At 41.6% G+C, this 26,713-nt stretch overlaps 1 protein-coding gene across 1 annotated transcript; it reads left to right on the top strand.

Moving 5' to 3' along the window:
* Window positions 1-353: 353 nt before the first annotated feature.
* LOC129250851 (uncharacterized) lies at window positions 354-12,191 on the top strand. The gene is made up of 2 exons (XM_054890453.1): window positions 354-694; window positions 10,620-12,191. Exons 1-2 carry the CDS (start codon window positions 622-624, stop codon window positions 11,720-11,722), a joined length of 1,176 nt encoding a protein of 391 aa, XP_054746428.1. The 5' UTR covers window positions 354-621; the 3' UTR covers window positions 11,723-12,191.
* Window positions 12,192-26,713: the final 14,522 nt, after the last annotated feature.

The raw sequence follows: 26,713 nt of genomic DNA, 5'->3' as shown, positions 1-26,713 counted from the left end.
TATAATATGGGACTAGTACCCTTTTTTTACGCGATTTTATTACATTATTTCAGATTTATGCGGTTCTTAGCACTTTTGAAACGTAGCTATAGTTTTACTATAGAACTGGTAGCTTTTTTATGCTGTTTCTTGCGGAACGTATATACCGCATAAAAACAGAATCTACTGTATTGAGTTTTCAGAAAATCAATATAAGCTGAAGAAAGAGTAATTCAGTTTTTAACAAAAACATGCACAAAAGCAAAAATGTGTGGTACGAATTACGTCACAACCGTTAGCTGTTTTTGTTTACAATGGCGGTCACAAAGTGTCGTGATCCTTAATAATAATAATTTTTTCTTTGTCACTAAGCAGACAGCTCCGTGATATAGCAGCATACCACGATATCTATGCGGCAAATGCGAAAGCATCATAAATCTAATCCAGAGTTTTGTTTTGATTCTCGTGATGGCGATAACAGTTCGCGTTGGACGTCGTTCGATTTTGTGAAATATACGCTATGCCTCTCGTTGCCATCTAATATCGTCAGAGAACTAGATACATATGAAAAAAAAAATTAAATAGCAGTGTATGAACTGTTTCGAAGTTCAATAAGGAAATAAACGCATTTGTGACATTCGAATGCTGATTTGCATAACATTTAGAAGCAAAGGTGCTGGTCTTCAAATAAATACATTTTTCGTGCTCTTTGGAGGTGGGTTTTTGTTTTACACGGCAAGTTGGCCAAAATATGAGGACAGTTATTTAAATATGTATGTATGAGACCACTGGGCGCTTATGATATCATATTTATTATATTAAAAATTTCAGAAAATGTGTTTTTTGTGCAGAAATACAGGAGTGTACTTGTAAATACTAGTTATTTTCGCAACGAAACACTGATGTTTTGTTTCTTAACGAAAAAAGTTGAAAATTCTATATCTATCGAATTCATGTAATCGCTCTGGCGTCATGAGTATTTATATGTTTATGTATATACCTATTTGTATTTGCGATTATATGAAACTGTATGCGTGCATCTATTTCTTTGGTTATATATGTAGTGTAGATGAAAACAAATAAACCACAGCAGCCAGCCTTGTTCCCCGTCTAAAATGTAGCTACATATGTATATAGACGCACATGCACATTGTATTTTGTAAAACATATGTGTATATATGTTGGTATTCTATCATTCTTGGGTAGACCAAGTAAATGATTGGATGTATGCATATGAATGTTAATACATGTGGATGCATATATGCTGATATCTTAATATACATACCTACAATTATATATTAATGCATTTAACAGTGTAAAAATATAACCATCTACTCTGCAACCAAATTGATGTAGGTTGCCTAACGCAAAAAAAGTAGTTCTAAACGACAAATGCTACAAAAGTAGCAGAGTTGACAATATAAACACACGCTGCCACTTTAAAATATTTCACTTCTGTAAAATAAAAATATCTTTTTCAGGTACTACTTTTTGGAGTAAAAAAGAAAATAAATCGACTTATTTGCTTTAAATCATCGATTCTTATTACAGTTAAAAAAGGATTATTATTTTATGCCTTTTTTATGTATTAAATACCGCAAACATTTATATCTAAACATTTACGTTCATAAAGAGGCCATAAACGGAAAACAAATCGAAACAATCGGTTGAAATTTCAACAGATTGACGCGTCTGTGGCGCAGTTGGCAAACCGATTGAAAATTCAGAAACATTTTTGTCAACTTGTTATCGTTTCCTTTCCCCCTTATTTTCAATCACAAATAAATACCATATATGCCAATCATTTTTCCCCGGCATTGCATGTTCACTCGACAACGAACAACGTGAAACTGAAATCGTAAATTAATCCATACGTATGTAAAATGCAAAATGAGTCAACCTATTATTTCGATTTGCTTTCCGTTTGTGGCCTGCTTAAGGGTTCAATACATTATACATATATTGTGATATTTGGATCGAGTTCCATATTGATGGATCGTGAGGGTGTGCTACACGCTCAATATTTATTGACAGTATTTGAAGGATTATGATACTGTGAGTAAACTTTTGAAGTGAGCCATTAAATAAAAAAAATATTAAAAATAAATTAAATCATTTTCATTTGCTTGTAATTTGTGTGTATTTTGTTCTTATTTCAGAATTTCTAGAAATCCATCAATATTTCATGCTACACATTCAATAAATATAGTGATCCAAAAATACTATCAATATATGTTGAATGTCTAACATGTCAATAGGCACGTGTGTATTTTAATATTTGACAGATGCTAGACGACACGTCGTTGTCAACGTGCTTATGCTATGACACGGTTAGTGATATGCGATGCGATTGAATACATGTTGTCTATTTGAGGTCGGTCCAAAACTAGTGCAAAATGGTAAATGACACCAATGTGGAAATAAACAGTTTGAAGTTTATGTCGATGATAACAGGCTTACTGGTACCAGCTCAAAAAGGTCTAGGGCTGTGTTGGTTTTACGACACACCAAACGGCCGCCGTAGCCGAATGGGTTGGTGAGCGACTACCATTCGGAATTCACAGAGAGAACGTTGGTTCGAATCTCGGCAAAACTCCAAAATTAAGAAAAACATTTTTCTAATAGCGGTCGCCCCTCGGCAGTCAATGGCAAACCTCCGAGTGTATTTCTGCCATGAAAAAGCTCCTCATAAAAATATCTGCCGTTCGGAGTCGGCTTGAAACTGTAGGTCCCTCCATTTGTGGAACAACATCAAGACGCACACCACAAATAGAAGGAGGAGCTCGGCCAAACACCCAAAAAGGGTGTACGCGCCAATTATATATATATATATATGTATATAATTTACATTATTGTTACCTATCCAGGATGATAGAATATCAGGTTGCTCGATCCGAATTCGCTGTGTCGTCAGATTCCATGAATAAACAAAAAAAAGGAAGGGGAATAACTTGTTTGTGAAGAGGAAGAGTATGCGAAAGCATTAGAGACTACCAAGACCCGATTTACACGAGGAGACATCTGGAAGGGAGACACTGGAAATTCTCTTTTGAAGTTTCATTCGCGTTCACACGGGCAAAAATGTTTCCGCGACATTTTGACATTTAACACTTTAGCATCGTCTGGTTCGGATGTATTCTAGCACGCGCTTACATGTAAAGCAGAGAGCGTTCGACAACAGTTTCTTAAATATATGAATGAAAAATGCAAACTGGTTAAATAATAAATAATTTGTTGTTTTTTTTATTGAAATATATATTATTTATAAATTCTTATACTTGAATAAAAAAAATTAAATTAAAAATACTTCATATGTAAATAATTAACTTAAAATTAACTTGAGTAACTAGAAATGCGAGGAAAATTAGAATTCAACATAAACATGCCCCATAATATATTTTAAATTATACCTACTTTACTAGCAAAAATAATCGTGCATTTCCCAAGCAGTGTTCGGATGTTTGTCATCTTTGTTATCTTCCGTTTGCTTGAAAACCAACACATAACTCAGAACCTTCTCCCACAAAAGAAGAAAACGAATGAAGCAACTATCAAAAATTGGAAAGATTGGAAATACGAATAAGAAGAGCAAAGCGTGTCGCCGAGTACGGGAGACAAAATCCCTTCTCTCTTCCCCGACCGTCCTTCGCCACCGAACAAAATGTTTCCCTTCCAGATGTCTCCTCGTGTAAATCGGGTCCAACACACAAGAAATTGTGCGCATTAGTGTTGATTAAAGTACGTTCACATATGCAGTAATTAGCAATAAATCCACAAAATTAATTTATCTGTTCACATATGGCAGATTACCTCCAGAAATGACAATACTGCTCTGAAATCTTTTCTTCACAGAAATTTGTTTGGTGGAATATTTTGGAGTTTTTGGTTTTTTTATTATTAACGATATGACGAAAATACAAGGAGCAGGAATAGCTAATTTAATTGCGCAATTGGCTACTAGTAATAAACAGTTGGAGGGAATCCGTAAACAACGTATGAGGTGGCAGCAATACACATTCGAAATTCGATATTACATTTTATAATAAGTTTTAAAAGGACAATGCGTTTATGGACACACGCTGCTTTTTTATTTTATGAATACATAGTTAATAATGCCTAACAAAAATTTTGTTAGAATTATGTCTGCAAATGTCGTTTCTTTGCCGGCATCGATTTTATTTAGTTTTTACTTTGACTTTTTTTTTTATATTCGTTAAAATAATTATCTGTAACACAAAAAACAAAAGGTTGTATGTAAAAAAGTGTGGTAATATTCTACGACTATTTTATAATCTCTTATATATTCATAATCTCAAAAAACATACAAATGTGTGTGTGTTTGTGCATACAAGGCACCCATGGTAAGCAAAAGGAATCAGTGTAATACAAGTGAAAAAGTAAGATAAAATAAAAAATGTGCAATGCTACTATATGAATAAAAGAGAATGAGCATAAAATATAATTTAAAAAACGCTAAAAGAAAAAACGGGTAATTATTTACTTTGTGAGGCACACGAAAAATTGGTCAATGATGATCAATGAAAATTGAAATTGATGGGATGTCGCTCAGCCTGCAACAAATGCCTGCAGGGGTGGTTCCTACGGTAGCAACCCAGCAGCAATCAGTTGTTCAGCACCTTACTATGCTCCCTAACCGAGGACAATAGTAGTCTCGCTTTGGCAATGTTAAAGGTGAGACATGAGGAGCCATTCTGTGGCTGTCCTAATGGCAGTATTCTGACGGGCTCGAGCTTTCCCCACCGTGAATCTGCAGTAGCAGGCGATCAGACGGGCCCTGCGTGCAGTGGTAGTGAAACGAGCGGCGACGATGTCCTCAGTACATTCCGCGAAGTGATTCAATCATCTTAATTAAGGATAATATAGAAGCGTGATTCGCGAAAATAAAATCGGCTGTTTTTTTTTAACCCACAGGATAATGAGTGAATTGTCTGATGTAGAAGATAGCATAGGTCGCGAAGCTATGCTATTAATCAGGAAGAAGTCGGAGTGATGTTACTCTGATTGGGAAAATTTCCATCTGATTGACCATGAATTATAAAAAAAAGGGTTATAAGGGGAGTAGACGGGGTATCCTACTTTCTAAAAGTGAAAATTTCACAGGCAGGGGGGTTATAGTTTTTAAGTTACTTGATTTCAAAATTTGTAAAATTTACCAAAAATTCGGTTAAACATTCCATTACTACTGCTTGAATTGTCCGATTTTTAGTCCAAATTTTCGCCTGCGCCCTTTTTTGCTTTAAAATATACATATAAAGGGGTTTTCAGTAAGAGCGCTTCAACTTTTGAACTTTTTTGAATAAAACAGAAACGGTTTGTCTTTTTTAACTAACTTTTTTTTTATCGAGTTTGAACATATACCGTACCGTTTTCGGTCTGTGTAAACACGTGTTTTTGGCTACTCAGTGTTTTTATTATAAATAATTGATAAATTGTGCAGTATTATCCGCAATTCTGTGCCTATTGTGATTCTGCCTGCTACCTGTCGTAACTAACACCTGTATCTATTTTTCTACACTCTGTTCCTGTAATTATGGGACCAAAAAAGTTAAACGTAGAAGTGGCATACCTTGGCAAGTGCTCTGCAATTGTCCGCGAGGGAACATCTAGTATTCAATGCACAGATTGTCGTCTCTGGTTTCATCATAAATGTACCAATCTCTCAACCGCTGATTTTAGGAATCTGGCAATCCGTATTAAGAAAGGTGAAGCAGCCTGGCATTGCTATCCGTGCGAAAGTGAGGTTAGCGTGCGCACGTTCGACGAGAAATTGGGTTCAACGAGAAACGGGATCCGATGGGCAATCTCGATAATCTGCTGGATAAACACTTTGTGCGTTTCACCAAGCAGTATGAGCAAAAATTTGAGGCCTTTAGGTCCGAAATTACATGCAATCTGGCAGACATCAGAGCAGAGGTTAGTAAGCTGTCCCAACAAAATGTTAACCTCTCCAATAAATGCTCTAAAATTGATGACAGGTTAACGTAAGTCGAGAATAAGATTAACTCCCATGTAATCTTACCGGCATCCAATGAAGCAGTTTTCGTAGAGCTGAGCGAACGTAAACGCCGCGAGGCTAATGTCATTGCGTTCAACGTCCCTGAATCATCTAAAATAACTGGAAAAGAGCGGCTGGAGGATGATAGATCAAGTCTGTCATCTATCCTGTCACCAGAGTTATCTTGTGACTCAACTGGCCTAAAACTTCGTAGACTGGGACGTCACACGCCGGGTCGTTCCCGTCCATTACTTGTAGTGACCCGAACTGCAACGGATGCAATCACCTTACTCAAAAGTAAGCAGGCACAGCAGGAATATCTGAAGAGCTTACGCTCTGACTTTGCCTCCCTTGAGAAGAATGGTGATTTGAGCAAGACAATAAAATATGTGAATGGCATACCGAAAATAGTAACAAAGAATTTTCGTTCGATCAGAGGGGAGGAGGAAAGTGACAAATATCACCGTCTACTACCAGAATGTTCGCGATCTACGCACAAAACTCTGTGAATTTCTCAAAGCCACGTCAATTAGTCACTACGATATCATCTGCATCACCGAAACCTGGCTACAGCCCGCTATACATGACGGTGAAGTACTGGACCCCACTTACAACATCTATCGCAGAGATCGTAACCAGGCAACGAGTGGTTGTCAGCGTGGTGGTGGTGTGCTCATAGCTACAAAACGGCACATTCAACTAGAATCGATTCAAATCAAGGAGAACAATATTGAGGAACTCTTTATTAAAATTAAGATTAACAATGACAATCTTATTTTAGGCTGTGTCTATATACCGCCACATACCACGTACGAAGCCTATCACACGCACTTATATGCTATCTCTTTTCTTTCCGATCCATGGTCTGAGATAATCAATCAGCATCAAGTGGCGTAGAGATCAGTAACTTATTTGCACAGTTCTTTAAAAGCATATATGCACCGGTGTCTGACCATAGCGTAACCCTAGCACACTCACACCCTTACACGCAATCGGTAAACTTAAATGACTTTGAGGTGACCTTTGATAATGTCTTCAAGCAACTGAACTCCGTAGATCCTAGTAAAGGTGCGGGACCTGATGGCCTACCGAATGCCTTTCTTAAGAACTGCGCCAATGGCCTCTGTGAACCGCTGACACACATTTTCCAATCGTCTCTGCAGTGTGGTGTTTTTCCTACAGACTGGAAACTCTCGTACATCAGCCCCATTCATAAAGAAGGTCCAAAGAATACAGTCACGAATTATCGGCCAATCTGCATTCAGTCGGCCTTGGCTAAACTTTTTGAAAAGCTGATCCTACCGATACTCTCTGCTGCTTTTGATCCAATCATTACCACAAGACAGCATCGTTTTATTAGTAGCCGTTCAACGTCAACTAACCTTTTCGCCTACACCAACTATCTACTGAACTCACTGAATACCCACACCTGTGTTCATAGCATCTATACTGACTTCAGAAAAGCGTTCGACCGAGTTGACCATGACATCTTGCTATACAAGCTCAGGAAATATGGCGTCTGCGGCAAAGCGTTAGACTTAGGTCATATCTAGCTGGTAAGCACCTGCAGGTCAAAGTGGATGGCCACCTATCCAATGAATATGTGGCTAACTCTGGTGTTCCGCAAGGTTCTCACCTCGGTTCGATTCTTTTCAGCATATTCGTGAATGATATTGGTAACGACTTCAACTCGGAATACCTACTCTTTGCAGACGATCTTAAAGTTTATCGATCAATCACTAGTGTGCTGGATAGTCATCTACTACAACAGGACGTCGATAATCTCTCTGGCTGGTGTACAAGGAACGAACTGGATCTCAACTTTAAAAAGTGTGCTTCTCGAGATCGCGCACTCCCTTACCTGCAATGTTCACACTCAATGGTGATAAAATAAGGGAGGTGGATGACATCAAAGACCTCGGTGTCACGATTGACACAAAACTAACTTTCCACAAGCACATAGACGGAATAACTCAGAGAGATTTTAAGATACTCGGATTTATAACAAGGAATTGTAAGGACTTCAAGAATCCCTACTCCCTGATTTGTCTTTTCAAAACTCAAGTTCTTCCAATACTGGAGTACGGATCCATAATCTGGTCTCCATACACTGAAGCAGGCATTACAAGACTTGAAAGAGTGCAGCGTAAGCTCTGCAAGACCTTAGCCTTCCGACATTCATCATCAACCGTTTCAGCTACAGAAGATATCTACATTCGGTACAACATCAACAATTTGCGAGCTCGCCGTCGCATAACTGATCTGGCGTTCTTCTATAAAGTGGTAAATGGTATTATTGATGCCCCGGAAGTACGCAGCTCCTTCGAGCTTGCCCCGGCTGGTCTCACTCTTAGGAATAGTCGTCTACTGAAAACAGTCGCTACTTACAAAAGCTACGTCTATTACGGCCCGTGCAATAGAATAGCCATCAGCGTCAACTCACTTCATGGTGTTCTCGATTTCTATGGTGGAACCTACGATACTTTTCTGCGAAATGCCAAAAATATCATCCTATAGATTTTTCTCAAGAACCGTGTGTCCCATATTCTTTATCATTGTATTACTTACCATTCTGATTCTGTACCCTCTTTTTATTTGTATGTATATTGCCGATTGGCTTTGTTTAAATAAATAAATATACATTTAAGTATGAAATTCGATTTCTTTTGCATGACCACCGCGTGCACGTTTTACGAAGTCCAATCGTTGAACCCAATTTTCGACCACTCTTTTGCATAAATCGGTCGAAATTCCAGCAATTTCGAGTTCAATATTGGCTCTGAGCTCACAAATCGTCGCCGGCTTGTTACTGTAGACTATTTGTTAACTGGACCGTAAAATGGCCGTAATGCTCTTAAAGTAGCAGCAACAGAACGATTATTTTCATAAAAAATTTGCACGATTTGCAATCGTTGCTCAAGTGTGTAGCGTTCCATGATGAAATGTATACTAATGCAGTTTACAAATGACAAGCGAAAAATAAAAAATATTGCGTCGTTCGCCCTCCCTATCGGAAAAAAGTTGAAGCGCACCTATTGAACAACCCTATACATGTATACTATATATATATAATTGGCGCGTACACCCTTTTTGGGTGTTTGGCCGAGCTCCTCCTCCTATTTGTGGCGTGCGTCTTGATGTTGTTCCACAAATGGAGGGACCTACACTTTCAAGCCGACTCCGAACGGCAGATATTTTTTTTATGAGGAGCTTTGTCATGGCAGAAATACACTCGGAGGTTTGCCATTGCCTACCGAGGGGCGGCCGCTATTAGAAAAATCTTTTTCTTAATTTTGGTGTTTCACCGAGATTCGAACCAACGTTCTCTCTGTGGATTCCGAATGGTAGTCACGCACCAACCCATTTTTTGTGTTTGGCACATATTTCGGACCGCTCTGCTAAAAAGAGTTTTCAAAAATTCCAATCTGGACACAATTGATGTTCGTATTGAGACAGTGACTCTATATCAGTGGATTTTTGAAGTTTTCTGCCTCTTTCTTTCACCCGTAAAACATATTTCCCATAAGAAAGAGTCTTAAAATAAAAAAGTGCAAAAGAAAATTTTAAATATTAACAGTATCATAACAATATACGCAATCCATGGATTGCAAAAGGTGCAAACTGCAAATCCGTGGAGAAACGGGAATAAGGTGTGCGGGTGTGTGTGGCAAAACATATCATTCCCAATCGAAATGCTCGGGAAAAGATCAATATACATTAGGAAAACTAGATGAATTTCCCAAACTTCGCTACATGTGTGGTTTACATTAGCAACGCTGACCTTCCAATTAAGGAGGTTCAGAGTGTAGTCGAGAAGAACGGTTCACTATTGCTTGATTACAAGTTTGAATTCGAAAGTGCACTTAAAACTCATGAAAAAGAAATCAAAAGCTTACTGGAGGTTATCGAGAAAAAATTCAGTGAAAAAATAAGTAGAATGCAAAAAGCGCAAGAAGCATGCGAGCGAGGTGAAATACATAAAATTCGCGAAATAACTGCAAGCTTCAACGAACAAAGTGGCAAAATATGCAAGGAACTACAGAAAACCAGAGAGGAAAATTTGAAGGTATACAACGAAATCAAGGAATCGAAAAAGGCAAACATAGCAAATGATAACGGCCAAATACCGTATGCAGCAGTGTTAAAAAACAACTTTGCTCTCAAAACAGTGATGCCAGATGGGGGAGTTGCAGTGTACTGTAAAAAAAGTTTGAAATTTAGACTAATAGCAAAGTCGAATAACTGCGAAAATGAATAGTTATTTACTGAAGTATCTGATGGCATCAATAAAATTTTAATTGCATGTGTTTACAATCCTAACAAAAATATTGATCTTGATACACTATTCGTTGATTTGTCTGAATTTGTCCTAAATTACGAGCGTATCCTGTTGTGTGGTGATTTTAATGTTAACCTTTTAAAAAATGAGCCAAGTAGTAGTAAACTATTCGACCGTTGGTAACAGCAGGACTTTGTGTTGTTAACGCAATTACACCAATGAGATATGCAAATAACTCTTAACTTAGTCTACTTGATTATTTTATAACCTGTGACTTGTCACATATTCTTAAATTCGACCAAGTTGACTTTATTTCAGATCATGACTTAATATTTTGTTGTTTAGATGTTGTGATGAATCGTCCAGATTTAAGTGCAACCTACGCGTATCGTGATTTTAAATCGTTGAATGTTAATTCTCTGTATTCAGCCATGGGTTCTATAAATTGGAATAAAGGTTGGTTTTTTAGTACTATTGATAATAAACTTAACTTCCTTAACCGTAACTTATCCCCGTTATTTAACATGCATGTTCCGCTTCGTTCTGTAAATGTTTTAAATAGTTCATGTCCTTGGTACAACTCGAAAGTTCGAGCTGCTATTAGAAAGCGCAACAAGTATTATGCTACATGGAGAAAAAACTTGACGGATACTTCTTGGCGCCGGTACAAGGCAATCCGAAATAAAACCACTGCAATAATACGACAAGCGAAACGTTGGTACAGTTACACAAAACTTGATCCGTCGCTTCCAATAAGAGAACTGTGGCGCAACCTAAAAAAATTTAAAATTCATTGCCAGGAAAGTCCCGAATGTGATATTGACCTTGATGAACTTAATGACTACTTTATTAGTGTTGGTACGAAAACCAATTGTTCTCCTATTTTAAAAGAGTCCTCATCTTGTGCTACTCTAGAAGAACAGTTTCAATTTTTGACAGTTAGTGAGTTAGATGTTCTGAAAGCATTATCTAAAATCAAGTCTAATGCTGTAGGTGATGATAACATCTCGCTAAAACTCGTCCGTATAGTAATGCAATATATAATAGGACCCCTTACCCATATAATAAACCATTGCTTGACTAGTTCATGTTTCCCAGCAGTATGGAAAAAGGCTATAGTTTTCCCAGTCGCAAACAAGACAAATGCTATTTACGCTGGTGACTATAGACCTATCAGCATACTGTCCACATTTTCCAAATTTTGCGAAAACTTGATGGCCACGCATCATTCATTTCATGTTTCATTTGTACAGAACAATTGTCTACTCTCTCCACTACAATCTGGCTTCAAACAAAGTCAGAGTTGTTCAACTGTAATGGTTAAAATACTAGATGATATTAGAATTAGTTTCGACAACGGAGATTTGACTCTACTTTGTTTACTTGATTTTTCTAAAGCATTTGACTCAGTGGATCACAAATTGTTATGTTTGAAGCTTAAATACTAGTTCGGCTTCAAAGACAGTGCGGTGAAGTTCATAACCAGCTACCTTGGAGACAGAACGCAGAAGGTCAAGACCAGTAAATCAACATCCCAGTCTAGATACATATACGCTGGTGTTCCGCAAGGGTCTATCCTTGGTCCACTTTTAATCAGTCTTTTTGTCAATGATGTTTTTACCGTTTGTCAGTACGTGAATGTCCATGCGTATGCTGATGATATACAATTGTACTTGGCCAGTCGTATTGGTCTCGTTGAAGATTTATGTTTCAAAATAAACAGTGATTTGTCTATTTCTGTATGGGCTAATGAAAACTCTTTAGGTTTGAACGCGTCAAAGTCATATGTCTTACCTATATGTAATAGTGTGGTGCATGTTGACAATATTCTTAAATTGTGGATAGGTACAGGTTCCTTTACCTTTATGGATAAGGTAAAAAATTTGGGGTTTATTCTTAACGCGAAACTTACCTGTGCTGACCATATAAATAGGATTGTGGGGAATATTTATGCTACATTGCGTAAGCTGAGAGTCTCTGCAACATTCACGCCAGAGAAAATGAGGCGCAAATTAGTTCTCCAGCTAATCGAGCCTCTCATTACCTGCTCTGACGTAGTATACAGCAGACTCGACTCCACATCTAGCCATAAACTTAATGTAGCATTTAATAACGCCACGCGATATGTATATGGGATTGGTAGATATGACCATATCTCTGCCTGGCGATCAAGGTTACTGGGATGTTGCCTTAACAGTTATTTGTCTGCTAGAAATTGTATATTTTTGTGCAAACTTACATTATTCAAGTCTCCTCCATATCTGACAGAGAAGTTGATACCAGTAAGGTCTCGCAGACAAAACAAAATTTAATTACCTAGCGTGATCCAGATTATTTTTCATTAACACTGTTAAAGTGTGGAACTCATTACCCGACACTGTGAAGGCTGGACTTAACAGATTTGACTTCAAGGCACAAGTCTATAATTACTTTCAAAGTTGCATTAAATTTCTCTCTACATTCTCTAATTACTACTTTGGTTTTTCTTTTCTAAACCCTTCTTTTCTTTTCCTACTGCTTTTCTTATTAGTGTAGTTAAGTTAAACATAATGGATTGATTTGTAAATGAACTTGAAGTACTTTCAAAAGATCTTAGTCTTACTATGTACTATTTATATAAACAAATAAATATCGATGTTCAACAAATGGAGGGACCTACAGTTTCAAGCCGATTCTGAACGGCAGATATTTTTATGAGGAGCTTTTTCATGGCAGAAATACACTCGTAGGCTTGCCATTGCCTGCCGAGGAGCGACCGCTATTAGAAAAAACGTTTCCTGCATTTTGGTCTTTCATCGAAATTCGAACCAACGTTCTCTCTCTGAAATCTGCGGCGCTTTTTTGCTTTAAAATGTACATATGTGTTACAAAACCAAATATTTTTACAAATACTGAAAATTTGGAATAAAAATCGCGCTATTTGTAGTCCAAATTTTCGACTGCGGCGCCTACGGATTTCAAATATGCATATATATAAATATATATTGGGTTTGGGAAATGGTAATGTCGTATTTTGTCAATTGAGCGCGACATTTAAACATATCTTGCGTTGTACTTATTGCATCGGGTCACACTAAACGGCGATTTGAAGACGACAATCGGTGCTACAAGTGTCTCTTTGACAGTGTTGTGATCGTACGTTTTAGTCTTAAGTTATAGTGCGTCAAAGATGGAGTCCATCAAGCAAGAAATTCGTCATATTTTACGTTTTTACTACCTTAGAGGTAAAAATGCAACGAAGGCGGCGGCAAAAATTTGTGAAGTTTATGGGCCTGCCACTGTAACGATTCGCACAGCACAGCGTTGGTTCGATCGATTTCGATGTGGTGTAGTAGATGTCGAAGATGCGCCCCGTACTCCAATCGTCGTAGAGACTGATAAAATCGTTGAAATTGTCCAAAGAGACCGGCTTGTGAGCATTCGCTCGATTAGTTAGGAACTAGGTGTAGACCACAAAACCGTTTTGAACCATTTGCAGAAGATTGGATTCCAAAAAAAGCTGGATGTGTGGGTGCCACTCGTGTTGGCACAAAAAAAACTCCTGGACCGAATCAACGCTTGCGTTTCTCTGCTAAAACGGAACGAACTTGACCCATTTTTGAAGCGGATGGTGACTGGTGATGAAAAGCGGATCACGTAAGACAACGCCAAGCGAAAAAGATCGTGGTCGAGAAGCGGCGAGCCGACCCAAACCAGAATTGACCGCCAGTAGTGTTTTTCTGTATTTGGTAAGATTTGAAAGGAATTATCCCCTATGAGCTGCTCAACTATGGCCAGACCCTTAATTCGGTCCTCTACTGTGAGCAACTTGACCGTTTGAAGCAGGCGATTGACCAGAAGCGGCCAGAATTGGTCAATAGGAATGGTTTTGTTTTCCACCAGGACAACGCTCGTCCTCACTCATCTTTGATGACCCGCCAGAAGCTACGGGAGCTCGGATGGGATGTTCTATCGCACCCACCATATTGTCCGGACCTGGCACCAAGTGACTATCATCTCTTCTGGTCCATGCAAAACGCCCTTGGTGATACCAAGTTGGCCTCAAAAGAGGCTTGCGAAAACTGGTTGTCTGAGTTTTTTGAAAATAAGGAGGGGGGTGGGGTTTTATAAAAAGGGGATAATGAAGTTGCCGTCTAAATGGCAACAAGTTTGCGAACAAAACGGGGCATATTTGACTTGAAACGGATAATTCTAAGTACGTTAAATAAAGCGTCAAATTTCGATCACAAATACGACATTTCTTTTTCCCCAACCGAATATAATTGGCGCGTACACCCTTTATATATGGTACATACAAAAAAAATTTTCCTAAATGGTGAAATAGTGCAAAGTCGGACAATTTTTAGCCTAAATTTTCGCCAGCGGCACTCATAACTTTTACGATAAAACAACATTTTCATAAGTGCTATGAATTATAAAACCTAAGTTAAATGCTTGCTGGATTGACGATTGCTGTATACACTTCTCTTCAACTGTATTCCAGTGCAAACTGCAAATGCGGTCGTAAAAACCCTAATTTTTAATTTCTCCTGGGGGTTCTATAGGGACCCTAGGAGGTTGGGACTTTCACAGTTAAAATGGGGAGACCTTGCGCTTTCTAATGGGCGTGGTGGGTGGTGCTCTGCAGCAGGGGGCAACGTAGTCAGTTGTCCACTCACGGGTTGTGCGCAGGCCGGAACATCTCCGAAAATGGCACCAGCTTTGCAAGAATTGCATTTGACTGATGCCAGATTCCGAGGTATTACGGTTTGACACGGAACTGACTGTGCGGGGAACCAGGAGCTGCTGGTTTGTCCCCGCACTGGGGTTGGAGCAGGAGGGAAGGGGATGGGTTAAGTCGGGGGAGTTGTATTGCTCCGATAGGCTCCTTACCGTAGAGGTGGCGGTTGGTGGTGCTGGCCTATCAGGGGGAGTAGTAGCCGTGGAGGCGTTGGACGCCTGCTGGCGGGAGAAACACGTGGCCACATACTGTATGGACCACTCCCTATGAGTCTTAAAGCCTGAACAGGTCTGAAGATGGCTCCACCCGTTGCACTTGTTGCACCTAACCGAGGTGGAATTCGGATGGAGCCGTTTATGGCAGACGCAGCAATAGAATAATTCTGGCTCAGAGTTGGATTCAATTCCAGCCCTGAGGAGAAGCATTTGAAGCAAGGTTGCTGCGAGGAGTTGCTCCTGCGACATAAGGGGTGAGGTGATATACTGTTTACTAGACAGGGCTAGTGTACTGGAGCGGCAGCCCTTGGTCGGGAAAAACCCGAGTCATTCCGGTAACATAGAACCGGCTGCCATGGGAATGTGTCTGCCCATCCGAGCTCATTCAGCTTGCCTAATGTTTGCCTCGCGGTATAAGGTCTTGCGTTGTTGTGGTGTAACAAAACTTTGCGTCTATTCACTAAAGACGTTCGATTTTTTTTAAGTGCCTCATTCAGGTTTGATAGCTGATGGGAATAATAATCATCAGTTATCGTCTGGTTTGGTTCCAGAAGATCATAATAAACAATAGCGGACATATCCCACCAAATAGACAGGGAATCTTCTTGGGGTGAAGGCCATCTCTAGGGGTCAGTTCTGGTGTTTCATCTCAACCATTGGCGATACGGTTCAAAAAACTTTCATTTTCAAACCGTTGCAGCAGCTGAGAACACACATTCACTCTCTGCTGAAAGTTGGTGACGGAAAGTCTATCCGTGAACAGTGTTTATTTCTGCAGCAGGGTTGTTGCATTTTAACCACTTTTATAAAAAAAATACAAAATATGCCTTTTATACGCGTTCGAAGATGCCATTTTATTTTTTAACAACACGTGCTTCTATTCGCGATTAAAATTATATTCCGCGAATAATTTTTTGTATGCAAAAATCGTACAAAAGTGAAATTATGGGTTAAATACGCACAAACTTATGGACTGACCTGATATATTATTGCGAATCCCAGCCAAAATAAGCACTAAATCAACATTTCCTGTGAGTTTCATTGGAAAACTCGTCATACATCTCTCAAAACAAGCGAACGATCGATCAGAAGGATACCTAGCCCTCTGATCGATGCCCCTACGCATCATGCGAAGTAGGAAAGGTGCGTCTGATGGGTAAAGCATCATGTTGCCACAAACCGAGTGGATCACTCCCTCTGGATCTTGAGGGTTGAGCAAGTCTAAAGATAGCATCATCCGTTGCACTGATTACATCTAACCGAAGTAAAGTTCGGATGGAGTCCTTTTTGACAAAGGTAGCAGAAATAAACTTCGAATCCAGGATAATGCTCAATGTCAGCCTTATCAAGATGTATTAGCAGCAACCTTGCTGCACGCAACTGCTTCAATGACGATTGATAAGGTGTAGTGTTCAGCACAATGCTTAGGATGTTATTCTAATCTATCACTAAATCCAATACCAATAGATGTGTACTGGCGCCAGTATTAATAATTTGAAAGAACGAAATGATTTTTTTCACCGTTCAAAAGATATTAACAAGCACAATTTTTATTATGTTGCTCTTTCCTATCGCTAAATATATACATATAATATTTATATTTATTTATTTAATATTAAAGTCAAAGATATAACCAAGGGTTATTTTTAATATGATTGACCTTAAGAATGGTTTGCATAATTAATTCGTAGATAAAGGATTAACAATAAAATGAATATATTGTATGTATTTGATTCGCACTTACACCCTGTATTGGGTGTTTGTGTTTGATATTTTTCCACAAATGGAACGACCTACTCTTTCAGGCTGCCTCCGAACGGCAGATGGTGTTTATAAAGTATTTTTCATGATAAAAATACACTCGGAGGTTTGCCGTTGCCTGCCAAGGGGCGACAGCTACCACGAACCAATCCCGTTCCCACGACAGTCGGATCTTCCTAACCGCAACGTGCCGGACTGTCACTTCACCAGCATTCCCTGTATATGAATGGGGAATGTTTACGTTGCTTCAACAACACACCATCACATTCGGCTACGGTGGCCGCTCTATTACTAAATACACGAGCGTAAATACATCTAGAGGCCAAACTTCACATTTCCTTTATGCATAGTGATATATAATATTTTAACTATAATATATTTACCGAGAAAATTCGGTATATATAGAATATTATTTTAATTATTACACATAATTAAAATAAAATGTATACAATGTTTGAGTGCTTAACGAAAAATTAAAATAATAATGCTTAGTATTGCGACTCGTTTGAAATATAGCAAGCCCAATTCCCATTGAAGTGCAAAGCGGCAACAATATCTTCAAATCAGGGGCCAGAACAAGAAAATGTTGCTGGCTACATTTAAAGCAATTAACCGGCTGAACCACGAAACGTCAGAAAGCATCTCTTTCTCTATACAGGTGAGACTATATACAACACCTACCAATAGTTTACGGGCAGGCTTGAAACGGCGTTCATCGATAGTCTCTTACCACCTCTTGAATGTCGTCATCGTACGACACCCAACACTAACACCCACTCGGAATGGCATGTTCTTAAGACCTATTGTTACATGAGAGTGACAATGACTATCGGTGACTAGGCCGTACCAGCATGGTTTGTTGCATTGCTATAACAACAGTAACAACAACAACAATTGCAGTCGGTTCTGTTTTACCGGATTGGACGGTGTTCTTGTTTATCGTCAGTTAAATTTCCTGTTGTTGTTGTAGCAGCATAAATATTCCCCATACATGAACGTGAAATGCTGCTGGAGTGACGGTCCTTTCCCGCATATAAATCCGGGCCGTTCAGGTAACGTAGAACCGACTGTCGTGTCTGTTAAGTTTCTAATGTATACTGATGATTTAAAAATTATACTCGATGATAGGAAATTGAAAACTTGTACCTATAGAGTAAATAATAAAGGGTTTTCCAATAATAGATGTTATTTTGAATAAACCGCTATTTCTGTATATGTCACTTTTGAAGCTGCCATTTTTTAACATTTGACACGTAGAAACTTCTTCTTAATTGGTCCGATAACCGCTTACGCGATATTGGCCGAGTTTAACAAAGCGCACCAGTCGTTTCTTTCTCATGCTAACCAGCGCCAAGTGAACACACCAAGTGAAGCCAAGTCCTTCTCCACCTGATCTTTCCAACGCCGAGGAGGTCTTCCTTTTCCTCTGCTACCACCAGCTGGTACCGCATCGAATACTTTCATAGCCGGAGCGTATGTATCCATTCGGACGACATGACCCAGTTGTTGTTGTTGTTGTTGTTTTAACAGTATTGGTAGCCCTGTCAGTGTAGGCATATCACCGGTCATCTTCGTCTAGCTCATCTAGGGGTAGGCCCAGGAAACATGCTGTTTCCACTGGTTGGGTCCAGAGGGAGAGGGGTGTTAGATGAGTCGGTTTTAGGGGGCATGTGAAGAGGTGGTTAGTGTCGTGCGGGGCACCTTCACATGCCGGACATGTGTTTAGAATGTCGGGGTCGGTTCTGGATATGTAGGAGTTTAACCTGCTACAGTATCCAGAACGCAGTTGTGCCAGTGTTACATGAGTCTCACGGGGAAGCTGGAGTTCTTCGTCTGCAATAGGTGGTGGTTGGACTCCGATTACGGCATTCACAGGACGGGAGTTCATGAAGGTGGTGACGGTCTCCCGGTGGATGTCATTTATTGACTGTCTAAATACTGTCTGGTCCAGTAGGTTGCGGTCAGTTTTGTCCTGGATTTCGTCAGCGTAGTCTAAGAGGTGTCTCCTACGTTTCCACGACAGTCGGTTCTACGTTACCGAAACGACCCGGATTTATATCCGGCCAAGGACTGTCACTCCAGCAGCATTCCCCGTATGTAAGTATGGGGAATGTTTATGCTGCTACAACAACAACAGGTGTCTCCTGACGTGCCTGGGAGGCGGCTCAGGCTCAAGCAGGTGTCTGCAGGGGTGAAACCTACGGTAACATCCAAGCAGGAACTGCTTGCTGAGCAGTTTGTTGTGCTCCACTACTGGGAGCATTTGTGCGTCGTTGTGTAGGTGTTGGATGGGAGACATCAGGAGGCAACCGGTCGCTGTCCGAATGGCGGTATTTTGACAAGTCTGTAGCTTTATCCACTGCGGGTCACTAGTTCCAGGCGACCAGATAGGCGCAGCATAGTTCAGAACCGGCCGACCAATTGCCTTAAATGTCGGAAGCAACAGTTCTTTGTCTTTGCCCCAAGTGCTGCCGGCCAGCAATTTGAGGACCTTGTTGCGATTTTGGAGTTTAATAGCAATTGCGGTTCTGTGCGCAGAGAAGGAGAGCAAGCTGTCAAAGGTTACACCCAAAATTTTGGGGTTATTTACCATCGGAATTGGTGTGTCGTCGACTTTTACCTTAAGGGACAGCTTGACCTCCTTTGTCCAGGTGGTAAAGAGGGTCGCCGTGGACTTGGTGGGGGAAAGTTGGAGATTCCTCGCAGTGAAAAAGCGAGAAAGGTCGGTGAGGTAGTTGTTCAGTTTGGAACACAGGCTATCAATGCCTTTGCATGACGCCATTATCGTGCAGTCGTCAGCGTATGAGATCAGGGAAACTCCCGCTGGTGGTTGGGGGAGCTTCGAGATGTAGAAGTTGAACAGCAAGGGAGAAAGAACACCACCCTGCAGTACACCTTGCTTAATCTTCCTCTGCTTTGATGTTTGATCTCGAAAAATCACTGACGAGTGCCGACCGCTCAGGTAGTTTGCGGATCACCTCTTCAGCTCTGGCGGGAGTGTCGACTAATAAATATCATCTAGTAGAGTGGAATGGCTGACTGTATCGAAAGCCTTCTTCAGGTCCAACGCTACTAGGACAGTCCTCTCGCAGGGGCGGTTTTGGTTAAGTCCGCGGTTTATCTGGGCGTTTATGGCGGTGAGTGCAGTGGTGGTGCTGTGCACTCGTCGGAATCCGTGCTGATGTGGGGCTGATGCCAGGTGTTTCGTGAAGAGTGGGAGTAGGAGGGCTTGAAGTGTCTTCACTACTGGGAAGACCTTTGTGAGGAATCCTACTCCCAGAGGTCCCAGATGCTTCAGCATCAGCGCGTTTAATCCGTCAGGGCCAATGGCTTTTGATGATTTCGATTTGTTGATTGCCCTCTGAACCTCATCACCGGAGAAAGTAAGTGGCGCACTGTCGTTCGTCAGTTTGTGCAGCCTTCTGGTAGTACGACGTTTGGTTCTGTCGACCGGAGGATGCAGTATGAAAAGCCGGCTAAATTAGCTCGCGCATCTCTTCGGGTCCGACGAAGTGCAACCGTTGAAGGTGATAGCCACCTTGTCGTTGTGCTTACTCGGGTTCGACTGGGACCGAACGGTGGACCAGAGCTTACTCACCCCAGAGGTGAGGTTACAGGTCTTCAGGTGCTCAACCCATTTGGTCCGCTTATGTTGATTTACCAGTTGCCGGATCTCAAAATTGAGATCCCTTATGCGGGGATCCCCGGGATCGGCCGGGCGTAGGTGGTCACGCTCGTTTGCGAAGCTGGCTGCTTCGGCTGAGAAATGGGGACGAATGTCCTTAAAACTTCCTGCTGGAATGAAGCGAGCCGCAGCAGCTGTGAGCACCTTGCGGAATGCGCGTTCGCCTACGCGCACATCAGTGGGGATGGGAAGAGCGGCGAAGGTGTCCTCGGTAAATTCCGTGAAGCCAGCCCAATTAGCTTTTTTAAAGTTAAAGTAGGACCGGTGATTCGCGAAAACAAAGTCGGCAAGTCTCTTAATCGAGACGATAATGGGCAAGTGGTCTGATGCAAGCGATAGCATAGGTCGCCACGTTATGCTATTTATCAGACCCGCGCTAGCTATTGTTAGGTCAGGCGAGATGCTGCAATTGCTCACTACCCTGGTGGGGGCGTCGTCGTTCACAGTGCTGAATGTCGAATCGTCTATCTGCTCTGCCAGTTGTTTTTTAAAGTTGATGTATGACCGGTAATCCGCAAAAACAAAGTCGGCAGGTTTCTCGATCGAGATGATAATGGGCAAGTGGTCTGATGCAAGCGATAGCATAGGTCGCCACGTTATGCTATTTATCAGACCCGCGCTAGCTATTGTTAGGTCAGGCGAGCTGCTGCAATGGCCCACTACCCTGGTGGGGGCGTCGTCGTTCACAGTGCTGAATGTCGAATCGTCTATCTGCTCTGCCAGTTGTTGTCCCCTACGATCATTTGGCAGGCTTGAATGCCAAAGATCGCGATGCGCATTCAAGTTACCTACAACCAATCGGTTTTTGTGTTGCTCCGATAGGCTCCTCACCGTGGAGGTGTGGGTTGTGGTGGCGGTTGGTAGTGCCGGCCTATCAGGGGGAGTAGTAGCCGTGGAGGCATCAGACGCCTGCTGGCGGGAGAAACACGTGGCCACATACCGTGTGGACCACTCCCTGTATGACTTAAGGCATGAAGAGGTCTTAAGGTGGCTCCATCCGTTGCACTTGTTGCACATAACCGAGGTGGAGTTCGGGTGTAGAAGGGTGTAGAATACTTCTGGCCCAGGGTTGGATTCGATTCCAGCTCTGAGGAGAAGCATTTGGAGCAGCATTGCTGCGAGGATTTGCTCCTGTGACGTAAGGGGTGAGGTGATTTACGGTTCACTAGACTGGGCTAGTATACTGGGGCGGCAGCCCTTGGTCGGGAAAAACCCGAGTCATACCGGTAACGTAGAACCGGCTGCCATGGGAACGTTTCAAGTAGGTATGATGGGGTGCTAGTACTGAGATTGGGACTCCATTAAATTAGACCTAGCAAGAGATTAAAATGTGCAGAAATAAGTGATATGTAATTGATAAATATCGCAGCTATTGTGACTTGGGGTTATGTAAAATTTACATATCATATTATTGATAATTGCTAAAATGAAAACTTCTGCATATGAGTTATCAGGCGACGTAAAAATAAACGTTGGGCAATAATTGTTATTAGGAAACGTAAAAAATCAATATTGAGAATTAACTATTATTGCGAATGGAGAAATTATTTCTCTTATTGTCTTGGTTCAAGTAACAAGTACGTAACTCTTATCGGCGGAATAAAAAATAATATGCCATCTTTTTGTCCTAAAACTTATAATTTTTATATCTCTGTTTATAAGAAGGTAGCTCTGGTTATGAAACTTTGAGTAAGCCAGAGAATTTTCCCTGTCGACCAGCGAAGATCTATGCACTCACGTCTACTTTGTGTTGCTGGTGGTAGATGTAGCAATGCATTCATATCGTTCCAGATGTGTTATAGAGTAAAGGTGCGAAGGAGTGTGGGAAATATTATCCTGTTGCTCACATCCAATTTTTCCTATCTGGGAGCTAGTCCTCATTGCCCAACTTTTTAGAAATTTTTTATATTTATTCCTTTTCTGAAATACTTTAATTATGTAACAACAGTTGTTACGATAAAAGAATTCACGTTATAAGGTCCCGCTGCAACGCATGCCGTGTGGAATCACTACCAGAAATTAAAAAAAGAAAAGAGACTTATTATCTGAGAAAAGTTTTATATGAAAGCAGAAACGCTATGATATTTCTATCAGAAAATATGTGTAGTAAATAGTGAAAAGGTGTGCGGTACATTCGTTTTTGAGCTTCATTGTGCTTTCTACATGCCATAATTCAAATTAAATCAAATTTTTTGTATGGTACATATCTACAGGAAATAAGAAATGGTTTAGAAAAAGCGGAGAAAAATAGATTTTCTCTTAATAATTGATTAGTGGACTTTTTTTATTCGCTATTATAAATGAGACACTGTTTTTCCAATTCAACTGGCTGAAAGAAATAAGATTTGCTTCAATCTTGCAGGGGAGGACAAGTTTTTATTACAGTTCTTTTAACTTAATGTTGGTGTACTAAGCCATATCAACACTTCAATCCACTTATGGAAATAAAAATAAACTAACTGTTCTTATATGTAATAATTTTTAGTAGTTAAGCAGATACGTGTTGTAAATTATTAAACTATCAACAGAGTTGCAATATAAAGTCCTTCAAAATTGGAGTGTTGGCCATTTACCCATAGTTTTTTTGGGGCAACACTTCTCACACTTGCTGAAGGGAGGCAGCCATGGATCTTACAGAGAAGGTGAACAACAAAGACTTGGGAGACAACAGACTACCAGCTGACCTATTCAAATATGACGGCGAGGAGCTGATAATGTGCATTCATCAGCCTCCTATAGAAAATATGGTCGGATGAATGCAAGCCTGTCGGGCAGTGTGCTCTGCCTAATTCTTACGAAGGATGATACCATGAACCAAATAATTGGACTTTATCACTGAGGCTTTGGACATGGAAAATTCACGGTTGACCAGATATTAAGGTATTTGACATATCCACAAAACTAATCTTCTCTTCTTAATTGGCGCTATAACCGCTTACGCGATTTTGGCCGAGTTTAACAAAGCGCGCCAGTTGTTTCTTTCTCGTGCTAACCGGCGCCAGTTGGACACACCAAGTGAAGCCAAGTTCTTCTCCACCTGACCTTTCCAACGCAGAGGAGGCCTTCCTCTTCCTCTGCTACCACCAGCTGGTACCGCATCGAATACTTTCAAAGCCGGAGCGTTTGTATCCATTCGGACAACATGACCCAGCCAGCGTAGCCGCTGGATCTTTATTCGCTGCGCTATGTCTATGTCGTCGTAAACTCATACAGCTCATCGTTCCCTCAACTACGATATTCGCCGTTACCAACGTGCTAAGGTCCAAAAATCTTACGCAAAATCTTTCTCTCGAACACTCCAAGCGTCGCTTCATTCGATGTTGTCATCGTCCAAGCTTCTGCGCCTTACGTTAGGACGGGCAGGATGAGAGCCTTGTAGAGTGTTAGTTTTGTTCGTCGAGAAAGGACTTTACCGCTAAGTTGCCTACTTAGTCCAAAGTAGCACTTGTTGGCAAGAGAAATTCTACGTTGGATTTCAAGGCTGACATTGTTATCGGTGTTAATGCTGGTTCCTAACTAAACGAAGTCTTTTACAACCTCGAAATTATAACTGTCAACAGTGACGTGGGTGCCGATACGCGAGTGCGCCGACTATTAGTTTGAAGACAGGAGGTACTTCGTTTTGTCCTCGTTCACCATCTGACCCATTCGCTTTGCCTCCTTATCCAATTTGGAGAAGGCAGAAGTAACAGCGCGGTTGTTAAGGCCGATGATGTCGATATTATCCGCATACGTCAACAATTGCACGCTCTTATAAAATATTGTGCCTGAGCGAGTAAGTTCTGCGGCTCGTACGATGCTCTCCAACATCAGGTTTAAGAAGTCACACGACAGCGAGTCACCCTGTCTGAAACCTCGTTTCGTATCAAACGGCTCGGAGAGGTCCTTCCTAATTCTGACGGCGCTGCTGGTGTTGAGCAACGTCATCTTGCATAGCCGTATTAGTTTTGTGGGGATACCAAATCCAGACATCGCGGCATAAAAGCAGCTCCTTGTTGTTGTTGTTGTTGTAGCAGTATCTTCGCCCTGTCAGTATAGTGTAATTACCGGTCGTCTTCGTCTAGCTCATCTAACGGTAGGCCCAGGAAACTGGCTGTTTCGACGGGTTGGGTCCAGAGGGAGAGAGGTGTTAGATGAGTGGGTTTGATGGGGCATGTGAAAAGGTGGTTAGTGTCGTGCGGGGTGCCTTCACATGCTGGACATATGTTTAGTATGTCGGGGTCGATTCTGGATAGGTAGGTTTAACCTGCTACAGTATCCAGAACGTAATTGTGCCAAGGTTACGCGGCACTCTCGGGGAAGCTGGAGTTCTTCGTCTGCAATAGGTGGTGGTTGGACTCTGATAACGGCATTCGGGGGTCGGGAGCTTAAGAAGGTGGTAAGGGTCTCCCGATGAATGTCGTTAATGGCCTGTCTGTACACTGTCTGATCCTGAAGTGTTATGTCTGTTTTGTCCTGGATCTCGTCCACGTAGTTGAGGAAGTGTCTCCTGATGTGCCTGGCCTATTGCTTGAAAGCCGACAGCAACATTTCTTTGTCTTTGCCCCAATTGCTGCCGGCGAGCGACTTGAGGACCTTATTGCGATTCTGTACTCTCGTTACAATAGCGGTTGTATGCGCTGAGAAGGAGAGCAAGTTGTCAAAGGTGACTCCCAATATTCTGGGGTTGTTTACCGTCGGTATTGGGGTATCATCGACGTGTACCTGAAGTTGCAGCTTGACCTCCTTTGTCCAGGTGGTGAAAAGGGTCGCCGTGGATTTAGTGGGAGAAAGTGGTAGGTTTCTCGCAGTGAAGAAGCGAGAAAGGCGGGCGAGGTAGTCGTTTACTTTAGAGCATAGGCCATAAATGTCACTGCCCGACGCCATTATCGTGCATTCGTCGGCGTATGAGACCAGTGAGACTCCCTCTGGTGGCTGGGGGAGTTGCGAAATGTATAAATTAAAAAGCAAGGGTGAAAGGACACCACCTTGCGGTACTCCCTGCTTAATTTTTCTCTGTTTAGACGTTTGGTCTCGAAATATCACCGACGAGTGACGAACACTCAGGTAGTTCGCGGTCCACCTCTTCAGCCCTGGCGGGAGTGTCGACTGTATCTAGTAGCGCGGCGTGGCTGACTGTATCGAAAGCATTTTGTAAATCCAACGCTACTAGGACAGTCCTCTCGCAGGGGCGGTTTTGGTTAAGTCCGCGGTTTACCTGGGCGTTTATGACGGTGTGTGCCGTGGTGGTGCTGTGCACTCTTAAGAAACCATGCTGGTGTGAGGCTGGAGTCAGGTGTTCTGTAAGGAGTGTGAGTAGAAGGGCTTCAAGAGTCTTCACTACTGGGGAAAGGAGAGTTATCGGACGATAAGACTCCCCTAGGTTGGCGGGTTTCCCAGGCTTCAGTAGTGGGACGACTCTCCCTAATTTCCACTTATCAGGAATGATGAGAGTGGCCATAGACAGATTGAAGGCCTTGGTGAGAAATTCTACTCCCAGTGGACCCAGCTTTTTCAGCATCAGCATGTTTAGTCCCTCAGGGCCAATGGCTTGTGGTGGTTTCATATGTTTGATGGCCCCCTGAACCTCGTCGCTGGAGAAAGCAAGCGGTGCACTGTTGTATGTCAGTTTATGCAACCGTCTGGTGGCACAGCGTTTGGATCTATCGGCCGGAGGATGCAGTATAAATTGCGGGCTAAAGCAGTTCGCGCATCTATTCGGATCCGACGAAGTACGACCGTTAAAGGTGATATCCACCTTGTCGTTGTGCTATTTATCATACTTGCGCTAGCAATTGTGATGTCAGGCGAGCTGCTGCAATTGCCCACTACCCTAGTGGGGGCGTCGTCGTTTACAGTGCTGAATGTCGAATCGTCTATCTGCTCTGCCAATAGCTGTCTCCTACGATCATTTGGCAGGCTTGAATGCCAAAGATCGTGACGCGCGTTACAGTCACCTACTACCAATCGGTTTTCTCCCCTGATGAGCGCACCAATATCAGGGAGATATCCTGCCGGGCAGCAGGTGACAGGGGGTATGTAAATATTATGTATTTCGAGCTCGGCATCGCCTGACCGG

Source organism: Anastrepha obliqua, chromosome 6 (genome assembly GCF_027943255.1).
Source record: "Anastrepha obliqua isolate idAnaObli1 chromosome 6, idAnaObli1_1.0, whole genome shotgun sequence".
NCBI classification, from domain to species: Eukaryota; Metazoa; Arthropoda; class Insecta; order Diptera; family Tephritidae; genus Anastrepha; species Anastrepha obliqua.
The sequence above is the reverse complement of the archived record's forward strand: the minus strand, read 5'-3'. Positions and strand labels throughout refer to the sequence as shown.